Source organism: Salvelinus alpinus, chromosome 34 (assembly GCF_045679555.1).
Source record: "Salvelinus alpinus chromosome 34, SLU_Salpinus.1, whole genome shotgun sequence".
Taxonomy (NCBI): domain Eukaryota; kingdom Metazoa; phylum Chordata; class Actinopteri; order Salmoniformes; family Salmonidae; genus Salvelinus; species Salvelinus alpinus.
In genome coordinates, this window is record NC_092119.1 from 27,727,934 (window position 1) to 27,743,852 (window position 15,919).

Genomic DNA, 15,919 nt, shown 5'->3' on the forward strand with positions numbered 1-15,919 from the left:
ATGATTTATGCCCCTATGATGCACTTGATTGGTTCGTAGACAAGTGCGTTTCGGGAAATGACATCCCGCCCCCTTTTCCTGATAGACAAAGGGCGAAATAGGAACCGCCTCTGATTGGACGTGCAGGATGTAACGACGCATCTGATTGGCTGAAATGATTGCCGCTCGTGAGTTTTTTTATTTTGAACCTAAATACAGGCAGCTGTATTTTCTTTCTCAGAAGTTGATTCGGACTGTCAGGGAGAGTACATCTGAATGCAGCTCTCTGACAGTATATAACATATATACTTCCAGACAATATATTTTTTTAATCGATTTTCTTTTGTTTTTTTTGCAAGACAGAGTCTGCAAACAGCTTGCCCTGGTTGTTTTGTTTTCATTACTCTTTACGCTCTCATTCTGCAAATTCTTAATTTGGATGCTAGCTAACTAGCTAACTTTAGTTGTTACCCCTTGAACTTTCCGATTTGTCTACGTTCAAGAATTTTGGACACCCGAACAGATATCAAAATAGATTTCTTTTAGCTAGTTTGCAAAAATGGATTTTAAAAACGTTATCAGCGATATCAGCCCTATCACCGCTAACTTGATCAACAGGCCCGACAGAATCCACGGGCTTTTCCCACTGTCGCTGCCCGATATTGCTTCAACTTGCATCAAGAATAATCTCTTCTCTCCTGGACCGACAAATGTACTGTCACCCGTCACTAATCTGGCCCTAAACATGAACAATCTAGCTGGACTTGGAAGGTAAGAGTCTCATAACTTGTGTTGCTATGTTTCCATACTAGCTAGCTGGTTGTGAACTGCAAGATCATCTTGGTTGGTTCGCCACGAGCTAGCTAACGTTAGGCTAGTTTGCTGAATAACATGACAAAAATGTAGCTACCCTATCTAATTTAGTTAACTAACCACTTGTTTATTTCATGCCAATGAAAATGGTTAACTTGCTTGAACGTTAGCAACGTTGTCTGATTGTGTACCCATTTGCTTTTACAGCCAACAATGTGAAACTCCCAAGAGGAAAGGACATGTGCCTCTCCTGAAGATTCCGTCTTTCGCCTCCGACTGCTCGTCTGATGCTGGTATAACGACATAATAATATGGCTGCAAATGTTTCACCCCCAAAAAAGTTAAAATAAGATGGAGACAATAAGAACACTAGCTTCCTACTTAAACTATGAACTATTTATTACTTTTTTTGTTCATACCATATAGGCCTTATATTTTGTCATGTCCCCAGTTTTAGTTTACATTTACATTTTAGTCATTTAGCAGACGCTCTTATCCAGAGCGACTTACAGTAGAGTGCATACATTTTTACATACTTAGTTCTACTCTTAGTTTTGCAGTTTGTCCACATAGAAAGTATTGGGGGGACATGGTGCCAGTACAGGACATTATAGGACTGAAATGTTGAATTGAAAAAGTTACGGACAGGAAAAAAAGCGCAAACTGTACAGGGTTGAATATTTTCTCATGTGGCACCCTTAAGTTTAGGCCTGTGTAAATGTGTTCAGAATTTACATTACACAGTTTTAACAGTTAAAATAGTACCAATGAACTAGCAGCTAACTGGGACTTGTTTCTACATCTCCCTCCAGGTCTTGGTATGGATTCCCCATTGGACCATGTGGATGTTGAGGAGAGGTAAGTGATAGTTTTCATGTCTTTAACAATCCGTCTCTGTGGTAGCATTGGCCTTTCCTTCCTCCCTCCCTACTACCCCCCCCCCTCCTCCACCCCCCTCTCCTCCACCCCCCTCTCCTCCACCCCCCTCTTATTCCAACTGAGCATGGCTCTGTTGTCCGTCTCATCAATTGTGATCTGGGATTAGGCCTACTGTCATTGTGCCGTTGATTAATCTCCACAGCTTGATGCGTCCATTTTCATTGAGTAAATTAGCAGATGAGATGATCATACGTGAACATTCCTTCTGGTTTTGGGGGGGGGGGGGCGGGGGCACAAGTCATTTTGATCACAGGAGTTGAGTGATTGGCTGATTGGAGATGATCAATCTACATTCATTTCAACTCATGATTTAATGTCCCCCATACAGATGTAATACCATTCCTGTTGCCCTGTATTACTGAATCAGACTGGTGCTGTTATGTAATAGGTCGATTCCCACTTCGCTAGATTGAGAAGTGGGAAGAGTTTTCTACACTTTCAATTCACGTTACATCCTTGCCTTACCATTCGCTGTGGTAGGCAACGCCACATTCATTGTGTCCGCAGCTCAAATTTATCCATAAATATCACCGTAGCCAGTAAGCATTCACCTACTTAACAATCCAAGCAACTTTTATTCTAAAACCATATTACAATATAAAATAATACAACCAAACCACGTTACAACAATACACAAGCATGTGCAGACAGTTTAAAAGGGGTTATTTTCTCAACGGGTTAAATTTAGCTCCGTATAATTTGTCATTTGAGTTAAAAAGCAAATTGCTGCAATTTCAGGTAACTCAAAACGAGTGTCCAGTTGTTTCAAAAACATTGCTATGCTCTTTACACTTTGTACTGTAAGTGTTGTCTCAACGAGACTTGTTTGTTTCCACTGCCCTGCCTGGAGGGAACGACTGTTGGCTGAGTGTCATGCACCACCTCCAGAAGTAGCCGTGAACAAGTTGGCCAGTTTACAGTGCAGTATATGTGTAGACAAGGTTTTTCTCTAGCGAGTGTGAAGACCCTCAGCTATTTGACCTGCCTGACTGTTGAGAGGCTTTCTTAGGTAACTTGGGAGCTTTTATAGAGACGTTTTGTCCACAGGCCCTATACAGTTTAGAAACGGCGGCATTTTTCCAAGTGGTGCTTTATAGTGGTGTGCTCATGTTAACTCTGTCATATCGACGCCATTATCTACACAGTTAGTTTCATTGTCAGCGTTAGCCTGTAATCTGTGGGTAGGCTCTCTTCTGGGTCTCTGTGGGTAGGATCTTTTCTGGGTCTCTGTGGGTAGGCTCTCTTCTGTGTCTCTGTGGGTAGGCTCTCTCCTGGGTCTCTGTGGGTAGGCTCTCTCCTGGGTCTCTGTGGGTAGGCTCTCTCCTGGGTCTCTGTGGGTAGGCTCTCTCCTGGGTCTCTGTGCGTAGGCTCTCTCCTGGGTCTCTGTGGGTAGGCTCTCTCCTGGGTCTCTGTGGGTAGGCTCTCTCCTGGGGGTGAATATCCAGACATCTGCCAATGTCTCTGAACACTTGGCTGCAGCATTTTGTCCATGAGGCCATTCATTCAGCTCCCGTACAGCTGTTTTAATGGCTCGCTGCAGCATTTTTAGGGGGGCTGAGGGGGGGGGGCGGGGGTGAAGTGTTTTTTTGCACATGGCCTGTCTTCTGGTTTGAATGGTAAAGGGGAGGGGGTCTCTGCGCCAGAACTATTGAATGAGGGGCACCTCGGACCCCCAAGCCCCCTGGAGTCGTTAAGAGAAAAAACTCAACCACCCCCCCCCCCCCCCTTCTCCCCATTGAACTAGACGCACTCCTGCCCCCCTCAGTTCTCCTCTCTGCAAACAAAGGGTCCTTCCAGAAGGGCTGAGGCCAGTGTTGTTCCTTCAGCAGGCATACGGTAGATTAGCAGACCCCGTCCTCTGTACTCCCCCACTCTCCTCTTATTTAGCATACAGGTGGGCATTGCTCTGCTCTGCTGCAGAAAGAAATGGGAGGGACCACCTCTTGCCTCTCTCTAGCACAGGGCTGTAACCGCCCGTCCTCTGTCCCTCTCCTCTAGCACAGGGCTGTAACCGCCCGTCCTCTGTCCCTCTTCTCCAGCACAGGGCTGTAACCGCCCGTCCTCTGTCCCTCTTCTCCAGCACAGGGCTGTAACCGCCCGTCCTCTGTCCCTCTCCTCCAGCACAGGGCTGTAACCGCCCGTCCTCTGTCCCTCTCCTCCAGCACAGGGCTGTAACCGCCCGTCCTCTGCCCCTCTCCTCCAGCACAGGGCTGTAACCGCCCGTCCTCTGCCCCTCTCCTCCAGCACAGGGCTGTAACTGTCCGTCCTCTGCCCCTCTCTCAATAGAGCCAGCAAGTCTCTTTGTCGGTCTAACTAGTTTAGCTGCCAACTGTGGTGCTCTGTAGCTCACTTGTTAGAGCATGTTACTTGCAACGCCAGGATAGTGGGTTTGATTCCCAGACCACCATACAAAAGATGTCAGCAAGCATGCGCTTCAGAAGCTGTTTACTCCGTTGTGGGCTTTGAATAGTGTGAGAAGAAATCTGGTGAGAATCACATCATAGGGTACAAACTCATAAAGGGCCACTAGCCTACGTTGGATGTGCAATTTTCAATTACAGCGTTACTAAATCTGCACGTGTTCTTCTGCTATTTGTTCTGGTGCCAGTAATATTTACATGTTAATATTATCTTCTGATTTATAGTTATTCTGTCATTTTAACTTCTATTGCAATCTATTAGCTTCCAAAATGTCAGTAGATATATCTAGCTGTCCGATAACACAGAATGGCTTGACCTGCTCTTGTGTAAAAACTAAACTGTCAACGGGAGAGGGCAGTGTGAAATGCAGACAACTGAGTACCCTAGCTTTCTTTACCATAGAGTTGAGTTTAACGAGGACTCTGTGTCCCTTACACTTACCCATAAACACTCACGGCTTTAATCGACGCTAACGTGAGATTTCTGTATTTTCACTTTTATTACGGGCCGATGTGTGTAGATGGGTGATTATTTTGGGGGAAAATGCAGGTTGTAACGCAACAAAATGTGGAATAAGTCGAGATGTGTGAACCCTTTCTGTAGGCGCTGTATCTTAAATAGAACAATAAAATATCGTATGGGTGATTCACAAGAGATATATATATTTTTTCAGATAATGTATTCTCTAAGCCTTGTTGCACAATTTAAGGTCAATACAGTCAGCAATAATGTAGTGAATTCAGGGCTTGTGAAATTAGACCTCGGCTGAATATACGCCACAACTCTAAGACTCGTGTAATTATTTCATCAAAATAGTTTAACCTGCCCCCCCCCCCCCCCTCCAGTAGTCTCTGATCTGGTTTTCAAGCCTGTCTATGAAAACGCCATTTTGTTTCCCCCTCTCTTTTTCTTCACATTTAACCAGATCCACTAATGATGACCAACTTCTTGTACCAAAACATTCTAGAACATTAACGCACGTCTCATTTAACAATCTCACAAGCCCACGTGCTACGGAGTAGCCGCCTAGTCTGGGGTGGCCGCCTAGTCTGGGGTGGCCGCCTAGTCTGGGGTGGGGCCGCCTAGTCTGGGGTGGGGCCGCCTAGTCTGGGGTGGGGCCGCCTAGTCTGGGGTGGGGCCGCCTAGTCTGGGGTGGGGCCGCCTAGTCTGGGGTGGGGCCGCCTAGTCTGGGGTGGGGCCGCCTAGTCTGGGGTGGGGCCGCCTAGTCTGGGGTGGGGCCGCCTAGTCTGGGGTGGGGCCGCCTAGTCTGGGGTGGGGCCGCCTAGTCTGGGGTGGGGCCGCCTAGTCTGGGGTGGGGCCGCCTAGTCTGGGGTGGGGCCGCCTAGTCTGGGGTGGCCGCCTAGTCTTTATATTTAAAAGTCTAGCCAACTAGGATCTATTTGCTCGCTAACGAAGGTAGAACAGTTGAACTGTTAGGAATACACACCCTCCTGTCTGTCTCCTGTTTCCTGTCTCCGTCCTCCTGTCTCTCGTCCTCCTGTCTGTCTCTGTCTCCGTCCTCCTGTCTGTCTCTGTCTCCGTCCTCCTGTCTGTCTCTGTCTCCGTCCTCCTGTCTGTCTCTGTCTCCGTCCTCCTGTCTGTCTCTGTCTCCGTCCTCCTGTCTGTCTCTGTCTCCGTCCTCCTGTCTGTCTCTGTCTCCGTCCTCCTGTCTGTCTCTGTCTCCGTCCTCCTGTCTGTCTCCGTCCTCCTGTCTGTCTCTGTCTCCGTCCTCCTGTCTGTCTCTGTCTCCGTCCTCCTGTCTGTCTCTGTCTCCGTCCTCCTGTCTGTCTCTGTCTCCGTCCTCCTGTCTGTCTCTGTCTCCGTCCTCCTGTCTGTCTCTGTCTCCGTCTGTCTCTGTCTCCGTCCTCCTGTCTGTCTCTGTCTCCGTCCTCCTGTCTGTCTCTGTCTCCGTCCTCCTGTCTGTCTCTGTCTCCGTCCTCCTGTCTGTCTCTGTCTCCGTCCTCCTGTCTGTCTCCGTCCTCCTGTCTGTCTCTGTCTCTGTCCTCCTGTCTGTCTCTGTCCTCCTGTCTGTCTCCGTCCTGTCTGTCTCCGTCCTCCTGTCTGTCTCTGTCTCCGTCCTCCTGTCTGTCTCTGTCTCCGTCCTCCTGTCTGTCTCTGTCTCCGTCCTCCTGTCTCTCTGTCTCCTTCCTCCTGTCTGTCTCCTTCCTCCTGTCTGTCTCCTTCCTCCTGTCTGTCTCCTTCCTCCTGTCTGTCTCTGTCCTCCTGTCTGTCTCTGTCCTCCTGTCTGTCTCTGTCCTCCTGTCTGTCTCTGTCCTCCTGTCTGTCTCCGTCCTCCTGTCTGTCTCTGTCTCCGTCCTCCTGTCTGTCTCTGTCTCCGTCCTGTCTGTCTCTGTCTCTGTCTCCGTCCTCCTGTCTGTCTCCGTCCTCCTGTCTGTCTCCGTCCTCCTGTCTGTCTCTGTCTCCGTCCTCCTGTCTGTCTCTGTCTCCGTCCTCCTGTCTGTCTCTGTCTCCGTCCTCCTGTCTGTCTCTGTCTCCGTCCTCCTGTCTCCGTCCTCCTGTCTCCGTCCTCCTGTCTCCGTCCTCCTGTCTCCGTCCTCCTGTCTGTCTCCGTCCTCCTGTCTGTCTCCGTCCTCCTGTCTGTCTCCGTCCTCCTGTCTGTCTCCGTCCTCCTGTCTGTCTCCGTCCTCCTGTCTGTCTCCGTCCTCCTGTCTGTCTCCGTCCTCCTGTCTGTCTCCGTCCTCCTGTCTGTCTCCGTCCTCCTGTCTGTCTCCGTCCTCCTGTCTGTCTCCGTCCTCCTGTCTGTCTCCGTCCTCCTGTCCGTCTCCGTCCTCCTGTCCGTCTCCGTCCTCCTGTCCGTCTCCGTCCTCCTGTCCGTCTCCGTCCTCCTGTCCGTCTCCGTCCTCCTGTCCGTCTCTGTCCTCCTGTCCGTCTCCGTCTTGAACAACACCGCCTGTTCACTTGGTTTAGATATTGAAGTCAAATGGCCGACCTGGATGAGGTGCTTATAAATGAGTTGCCAATTCGTGATATAAATTAGTTATTTTATAACCCAGACTAGGGCCCTATATAGTACACTACTGTAGACCAGGGCCCTATATAGTACACTACTGTTGACCAGTGGAATAGGGTATAATTTGAGTCCACCTACCTTGGTGGGATCTGACTTGTCTCGGTCACTGGTTCAGAAGGTCCATAATTCTCTGCCTGACTGGTTTGTCTTGTTGTCCTGCAGGTTTGACAAGGCCGTTCTGCAGTCTGGGAGAGTTGCCAACGAGTAAGTCATGTCGCTCGTCCCTCTCTCTCGGTTTCCAGGAGATGGAACTGGCTAGTTGTGATGTAGCTGCCAACAACCAATAATCAACGGTTTATTTTTCCCACTCTTCGGCGAGTAGTGAGGATCATTAACATTATAAAATCTTTGTCATGATTTAATCTAGTGTGTCCTTCCACTGTTTCAACTAGTTTGTTCTCTTCACAGTAAAATGCCAATCCGACGAATCAACTCTCTACCGTTGATGTTAGGCTCCAGTCCGGCTCTGAAGAGTCCGGACCCAGAGAGCCAGCAGCACCGCTACGGGGCCTTCGGACGGTACGGCTCAGTCCAGGATACAGCCGCCTCCTCTGGGCATGGCAGGCAGGGCAACAAGGAGAACCAGAAGGAAGGCTTCGAGTTTAAGAAGCCCACCAAGCCAGCGTCACGCTGCCGTATGAGGTCCTTCCACAGTGGAGGAGGAGAGAACAAGGACTTTGCCCGCCGGCCCAACTCTGCCCCGGCCCTCATGGTGAGTAGTACAGAGTGACTGACACCTCTTAGCCCCGGCCCTCGTGGTGAGTAGTACAGAGTGACTGACACCTCTTAGCCCCGGCCCTCGTGGTGAGTAGTACAGAGTGACTGACACCTCTTAGCCCTCATGGTGAGTAGTACAGAGTGACTGACACCTCTTAGCCCTCATGGTGAGTAGTAGAGAGTGACTGACACCTCTTAGCCCTCATGGTGAGTAGTAGAGAGTGACTGACACCTCTTAGCCCTCATGGTGAGTAGTAGAGAGTGACTGACACCTCTTAGCCCTCATGGTGAGTAGTAGAGAGTGACTGACACCTCTTAGCCCTCATGGTGAGTAGTAGAGAGTGACTGACACCTCTTAGCCCTCATGGTGAGTAGTAGAGAGTGACTGACACCTCTTAGCCCTCATGGTGAGTAGTAGAGAGTGACTGACACCTCTTAGCCCTCATGGTGAGTAGTAGAGAGTGACTGACACCTCTTAGCCCTCATGGTGAGTAGTAGAGAGTGACTGACACCTCTTAGCCCTCATGGTGAGTAGTAGAGTGACTGACACCTCTTAGCCCTCATGGTGAGTAGTAGAGAGTGACTGACACCTCTTAGCCCCGGCCCTCATGGTGAGTAGTACAGAGTGACTGACACCTCTTAGCCCCGGCCCTCATGGTGAGTAGTACAGAGTGACTGACACCTCTTAGCCCTCATGGTGAGTAGTACAGAGTGACTGACACCTCTTAGCCCTCATGGTGAGTAGTAGAGAGTGACTGACACCTCTTAGCCCTCATGGTGAGTAGTAGAGAGTGACTGACACCTCTTAGCCCTCATGGTGAGTAGTAGAGAGTGACTGACACCTCTTAGCCCTCATGGTGAGTAGTACAGAGTGACTGACACCTCTTAGCCCTCATGGTGAGTAGTAGAGAGTGACTGACACCTCTTAGCCCTCATGGTGAGTAGTAGAGAGTGACTGACACCTCTTAGCCCTCATGGTGAGTAGTAGAGAGTGACTGACAGACATAAGAGGACTAGAGCTTGTTGTGATTAATGTTAAAATGAAAGTTATCCCTTTGCTCCTCTAGCTGTCCCCACCCTCGTCGCAGCGCCTCAGCTCATTGGACGACAGCAGCCCCATGATCCTGCGCCGCTCCTCCTTGACCTGCTCCCTTAACGAGGATGACGATGGTTTCCTTGAAGTTCTGGATGACTGTGAGGAAGAGGAGTGTGACATGCCCATGGGGATGGCCAGCCTGCTGACCGCTCCTCTAGTGAGGGACAACTCTGCAGCGGACTCGGTAGGACCATCACCTCTTCTACGGTGGCCTTGGGGGTCCAAGAAGAGTCTTCTATATATATAGTCTGTGGATATGACTTCATCTGTCCTTGGTTTGAAATGACCAGCAGACTTTTGGTTTCGCTATAGAGCGGTCTGCTGCTGGAGGACCCCAGGGGCCCTGTAGTCTGGGGGACCCCGGGTGCCCTGTAGTCTGGGGGGGCCCGGTAGTCTGGGGGACCCCGGGTGTCCTGTAGTCTGGGGGACCCCGGGTGTCCTGTAGTCTGGGGGACCCCGGGTGCCCTGTAGTCTGGGGGGGCCCGGTAGTCTGGGGTAGTCTGGGGGGGCCCGGTAGTCTGGGGGACCCCGGGTGTCCTGTAGTCTGGGGGACCCCGGGTGTCCTGTAGTCTGGGGGACCCCGGGTGTCCTGTAGTCTGGGGGGCCCTGTAGTCTGGGGGAACCCGGGGGCCCTGTAGTCTGGGGTGTCCTATAGTCTGGGGGAACCCGGGGGCCCTGTAGTCTGGGGGGCCCTGTAGTCTGGGGGAACCCGGGGGCCCTGTAGTCTGGGGGAACCCGGGGGCCCTGTATTCTGGGGTTACCTGTAGTCTGGGGTGCCCTGACTACAGGCCCTGTAGTCTGGGGGGCCTGTCTGGGGGGCCTGTAGGCCCTGTAGTCTGGGGGGCCCCGGGTGTCCTGTAGTCTGGGGTTACCTGTAGTCTGGGGTGCCCTGACTACAGGCCCTGTAGTCTGGGGGGCCTGTCTGGGGGGCCTGTAGGCCCTGTAGTCTGGGGGGCCCCGGGTGTCCTGTAGTCTGGGGGGCCCCGGGGGCCGTGTGTCCTGTAGTCTGGGGTGTCTTGTAGTTTGGGGTGTCCTGTAGTCTGGGGGAACCCGGGGGCCGTGTGTCCTGTAGTCACTACATTAGATTTGGTTGCTGCACCATGTAGGTTTTATAATTGAATGCCAATCTAATCTCTTCCTCTTCAGCCGGTGGTTCGGTGTCGACCGAGGGGTCTGTTCCGCTCCCCCTCCATGCCCAGTCAGGTGGGCCGCGCCCCCCTCAAGCGCCCTGAGCGTCCCCAGGATGGGAACACGCCGGTCAGGGTGAAGAGACGACGCAGCCTGGTGGAAACGCACATCACCACCATGGACCAGGACGACTGCTCTCCCAGAGAGATGGTACGTACCTCCCTGCTCAGTGTCTCCTCCCCTACAGTCAACTGGTCCTCCCTGCTCAGTGTCTCCTCCCCTACAGTCAACTGGTCCTCCCTGCTCAGTGTCTCCTCCCCGACAGTCAACTGGTCCTCCCTGCTCAGTGTCTCCTCCCCTACAGTCAACTGGTCCTCCCTGCTCAGTGTCTCCTCCCCTACAGTCAACTGGTCCTCCCTGCTCAGTGTCTCCTCCCCTACAGTCAACTGGTCCTCCCTGCTCAGTGTCTCCTCCCCGACAGTCAACTGGTCCTCAGTGTCTCCTCCCCGACAGTCAACTGGTCCTCCCTGCTCAGTGTCTCCTCCCCTACAGTCAACTGGTCCTCCCTGCTCAGTGTCTCCTCCCCGACAGTCAACTGGTCCTCCCTGCTCAGTGTCTCCTCCCCGACAGTCAACTGGTCCTCCCTGCTCAGTGTCTCCTCCCCTACAGTCAACTGGTCCTCCCTGCTCAGTGTCTCCTCCCCGACAGTCAACTGGTCCTCCCTGCTCAGTGTCTCCTCCCCGACAGTCAACTGGTCCTCAGTGTCTCCTCCCCTACAGTCAACTGGTCCTCCCTGCTCAGTGTCTCCTCCCCTACAGTCAACTGGTCCTCCCTGCTCAGTGTCTCCTCCCCGACAGTCAACTGGTCCTCAGTGTCTCCTCCCCTACAGTCCACTGGTCCTCCCTGCTCAGTGTCTCCTCCCCGACAGTCAACTGGTCCTCCCTGCTCAGTGTCTCCTCCCCTACAGTCAACTGGTCCTCCCTGCTCAGTGTCTCCTCCCCGACAGTCAACTGGTCCTCCCTGCTCAGTGTCTCCTCCCCTACAGTCAACTGGTCCTCCCTGCTCAGTGTCTCCTCCCCGACAGTCAACTGGTCCTCAGTGTCTCCTCCCCGACAGTCAACTGGTCCTCCCTGCTCAGTGTCTCCTCCCCTACAGTCAACTGGTCCTCCCTGCTCAGTGTCTCCTCCCCGACAGTCAACTGGTCCTCCCTGCTCAGTGTCTCCTCCCCTACAGTCAACTGGTCCTCCCTGCTCAGTGTCTCCTCCCCGACAGTCAACTGGTCCTCCCTGCTCAGTGTCTCCTCCCCGACAGTCAACTGGTCCTCCCTGCTCAGTGTCTCCTCCCCTACAGTCCACTGGTCCTCCCTGCTCAGTGTCTCCTCCCCTACAGTCAACTGGTCCTCCCTGCTCAGTGTCTCCTCCCCTACAGTCAACTGGTCCTCCCTGCTCAGTGTCTCCTCCCCGACAGTCAACTGGTCCTCCCTGCTCAGTGTCTCCTCCCCGACAGTCAACTGGTCCTCCCTGCTCAGTGTCTCCTCCCCGACAGTCAACTGGTCCTCCCTGCTCAGTGTCTCCTCCCCGACAGTCAACTGGTTTGAGGGATCCGATTAAGCGAAGAGACACAGATTCTCTGGTCACATAATGAGGTGTTTTTGGGATGCAAGGTGGTTTGTAGCTCAATGATTCTGCTTTGTCTGACTGCAATGTAGTGGATCTCAAACGCTGTTAACTAGGTTACCATCTACTGCCATTCCCCATGAGTCCCTGAGCTGTCTGTTAACTAGGTTACCATCTACTGCCATTCCCCATGAGTCCCTGAGCTGTCTGTTAACTAGGTTACCATCTACTGCCATTCCCCATGAGTCCCTGAGCTGTCTGTTAACTAGGTTACCATCTACTGCCATTCCCCATGAGTCCCTGAGCTGTCTGTTAACTAGGTTACCATCTACTGCCATTCCCCATGAGCCCCTGAGCTGTCTGTTAACTAGGTTACCATCTACTGCCATTCCCCATGAATCCCTGAGCTGTCTGTTAACTAGGTTACCATCTACTGCCATTCCCCATGAGTCCCTGAGCTGTCTGTTTACTAGGTTACCATCTACTGCCATTCCCCATGAGTCCCTGAGCTGTCTGTTAACTAGGTTACCATCTACTGCCATTCCCCATGAGTCCCTGAGCTGTCTGTTAACTAGGTTACCATCTACTGCCATTCCCCATGAGTCCCTGAGCTGTCTGTTAACTAGGTTACCATCTACTGCCATTCCCCATGAGCCCCTGAGCTGTCTGTTAACTAGGTTACCATCTACTGCCATTCCCCATGAGTCCCTGAGCTGTCTGTTTACTAGGTTACCATCTACTGCCATTCCCCATGAGTCCCTGAGCTGTCTGTTAACTAGGTTACCATCTACTGCCATTCCCCATGAGTCCCTGAGCTGTCTGTTAACTAGGTTACCATCTACTGCCATTCCCCATGAGTCCCTGAGCTGTCTGTTAACTAGGTTACCATCTACTGCCATTCCCCATGAGTCCCTGAGCTGTCTGTTAACTAGGTTACCATCTACTGCCATTCCCCATGAGCCCCTGAGCTGTCTGTTAACTAGGTTACCATCTACTGCCATTCCCCATGAGCTCCTGAGCTGTCTGTTAACTAGGTTACCATCTACTGCCATTCCCCATGAGCTCCTGAGCTGTCTGTTAACTAGGTTACCATCTACTGCCATTCCCCATGAGCTCCTGAGCTGTCTGTTAACTAGGTTACCATCTACTGCCATTCCCCATGAGTCCCTGAGCTGTCTGTTAACTAGGTTACCATCTACTGCCATTCCCCATGAGCCCCTGAGCTGTCTGTTAACTAGGTTACCATCTACTGCCATTCCCCATGAGTCCCTGAGCTGTCTGTTAACTAGGTTACCATCTACTGCCATTCCCCATGAGTCCCTGAGCTGTCTGTTTACTAGGTTACCATCTACTGCCATTCCCCATGAGCTCCTGAGCTGTCTGTTAACTAGGTTACCATCTACTGCCATTCCCCATGAGCTCCTGAGCTGTCTGTTAACTAGGTTACCATCTACTGCCATTCCCCATGAGTCCCTGAGCTGTCTGTTAACTAGGTTACCATCTACTGCCATTCCCCATGAGCCCCTGAGCTGTCTGTTTACTAGGTTACCATCTACTGCCATTCCCCATGAGTCCCTGAGCTGTCTGTTAACTAGGTTACCATCTACTGCCATTCCCCATGAGTCCCTGAGCTGTCTGTTAACTAGGTTACCATCTACTGCCATTCCCCATGAGCCCCTGAGCTGTCTGTTAACTAGGTTACCATCTACTGCCATTCCCCATGAGCCCCTGAGCTGTCTGTTAACTAGGTTACCATCTACTGCCATTCCCCATGAGCCCCTGAGCTGTCTGTTAACTAGGTTACCATCTACTGCCATTCCCCATGAGTCCCTGAGCTGTCTGTTAACTAGGTTACCATCTACTGCCATTCCCCATGAGCTCCTGAGCTGTCTGTTTACTAGGTTACCATCTACTGCCATTCCCCATGAGCCCCTGAGCTGTCTGTTAACTAGGTTACCATCTACTGCCATTCCCCATGAGTCCCTGAGCTGTCTGTTAACTAGGTTACCATCTACTGCCATTCCCCATGAGCTCCTGAGCTGTCTGTTTACTAGGTTACCATCTACTGCCATTCCCCATGAGTCCCTGAGCTGTCTGTTTACTAGGTTACCATCTACTGCCATTCCCCATGAGCTCCTGAGCTGTCTGTTAACTAGGTTACCATCTACTGCCATTCCCCATGAGCCCCTGAGCTGTCTGTTTACTAGGTTACCATCTACTGCCATTCCCCATGAGCCCCTGAGCTGTCTGTTAACTAGGTTACCATCTACTGCCATTCCCCATGAGCTCCTGAGCTGTCTGTTAACTAGGTTACCATCTACTGCCATTCCCCATGAGCCCCTGAGCTGTCTGTTAACTAGGTTACCATCTACTGCCATTCCCCATGAGTCCCTGAGCTGTCTGTTAACTAGGTTACCATCTACTGCCATTCCCCATGAGCTCCTGAGCTGTCTGTTAACTAGGTTACCATCTACTGCCATTCCCCATGAGCCCCTGAGCTGTCTGTTTACTAGGTTACTTCCTAGTCGGTCTGTAACCAGGGATCTGTTTCTCTCTCTCCTTCCTAGTCGGTCTGTAACCAGGGATCTGTTTCTCTCTCTCCTTCCGAGTCGGTCTGTAACCAGGGATCTGTTTCTCTCTCTCCTTCCGAGTCGGTCTGTAACCAGGGATCTGTTTCTCTCTCTCTCTCTCTCCTTCCGAGTCGGTCTGTAACCAGGGATCTGTTTCTCTCTCTCTCTCTCTCCTTCCGAGTCGGTCTGTAACCAGGGATCTGTTTTTCTCTCTCTCCTTCCGAGTCGGTCTGTAACCAGGGATCTGTTTCTCTCTCTCTCTCCTTCCGAGTCGGTCTGTAACCAGGGATCTGTTTCTCTCTCTCTCTCTCCTTCCGAGTCGGTCTGTAACCAGGGATCTGTTTCTCTCTCTCTCTCTCCTTCCGAGTCGGTCTGTAACCAGGGATCTGTTTCTCTCTCTCTCTCCTTCCGAGTCGGTCTGTAACCAGGGATCTGTTTCTCTCTCTCTCTCCTTCCGAGTCGGTCTGTAACCAGGGATCTGTTTCTCTCTCTCTCTCTCCTTCCTAGACGTTCTGTAACCAGGGATCTGTTTCTCTCTCTCTCTCCTTCCTAGACATTCTGTAACCAGGGATCTGTTGCTCTCTCTCTCTCTCCTTCCTAGACATTCTGTAACCAGGGATCTGTTTCTCTCTCTCTCTCTCTCTCCTTCCTAGACGTTCTGTAACCAGGGATCTGTTTCTCTCTCTCTCTCTCCTTCCTAGTCGGTCTGTAACCAGGGATCTGTTTCTCTCTCTCTCTCCTTCCTAGTCGGTCTGTAACCAGGGATCTGTTGCTCTCTCTCTCTCCTTCCTAGACGTTCTGTAACCAGGGATCTGTTTCTCTCTCTCTCTCTCCTTCCTAGTCGGTCTGTAACCAGGGATCTGTTGCTCTCTCTCTCTCTCCTTCCTAGACGGTCTGTAACCAGGGATCTGTTTCTCTCTCTCTCCTTCCTAGACGTTCTGTAACCAGGGATCTGTTTCTCTCTCTCTCCTTCCTAGACGTTCTGTAACCAGGGATCTGTTTCTCTCTCTCCTTCCTAGTCGTTCTGTAACCAGGGATCTCTCTCTCTCTCTCCTTCCTAGACGTTCTGTAACCAGGGATCTGTTTCTCTCTCTCCTTCCTAGTCGTTCTGTAACCACACTGAGATTGAGAAGCTGCTGGACACTAGTGAGTCTGACCAGGACAAGGAGCTGATTGGAGATTTCACCAAACCCTTTGCCCTGTCCACCGTGGAGGGGAAGCACCAGGACCTGAAATACATCACTCCTGAGATGGTGAGATACTACAGACTCCTGCTATATGATGCAGCTTGCGTCTCTAATCACCCCCTAGTATTCCCTATGTAGTGCACTACTGTTGACCAGGGCCCTATTCCCTATATAGTACACTACTGTTGACCAGGGCCCTATTCCCTATATAGTACACTACTGTTGACCAGGGCCCTATTCCCTATATAGTACACTACTGTTGACCAGGGCCCTATTCCCTATGTAGTGCACTACTGTTGACCAGGGCCCTATTCCCTATATAGTACACTACTGTTGACCAGGGCCCTATTCCCTATATAGTGCACTACTGTTGACCAGGGCCCTATATAGTACACTACTGTTGACCAGGGCCCTATTCCCTA

The 15,919-nt window shown here is 51.5% G+C and overlaps 1 protein-coding gene across 1 annotated transcript; it reads left to right on the plus strand.

Annotated features, from left to right (window-relative positions):
• Positions 1-204: 204 nt before the first annotated feature.
• Positions 205-15,563, plus strand: LOC139563784 (M-phase inducer phosphatase 2-like; the record flags this gene model as incomplete). Its single annotated transcript, XM_071382690.1, has 8 exons — positions 205-750; positions 1,000-1,085; positions 1,605-1,650; positions 7,346-7,387; positions 7,592-7,895; positions 8,968-9,180; positions 10,143-10,334; positions 15,414-15,563. Coding segments are annotated over exons 1-8 (1,245 nt in total), but the record flags the coding sequence as incomplete, so codon positions are not given.
• Positions 15,564-15,919: the final 356 nt, after the last annotated feature.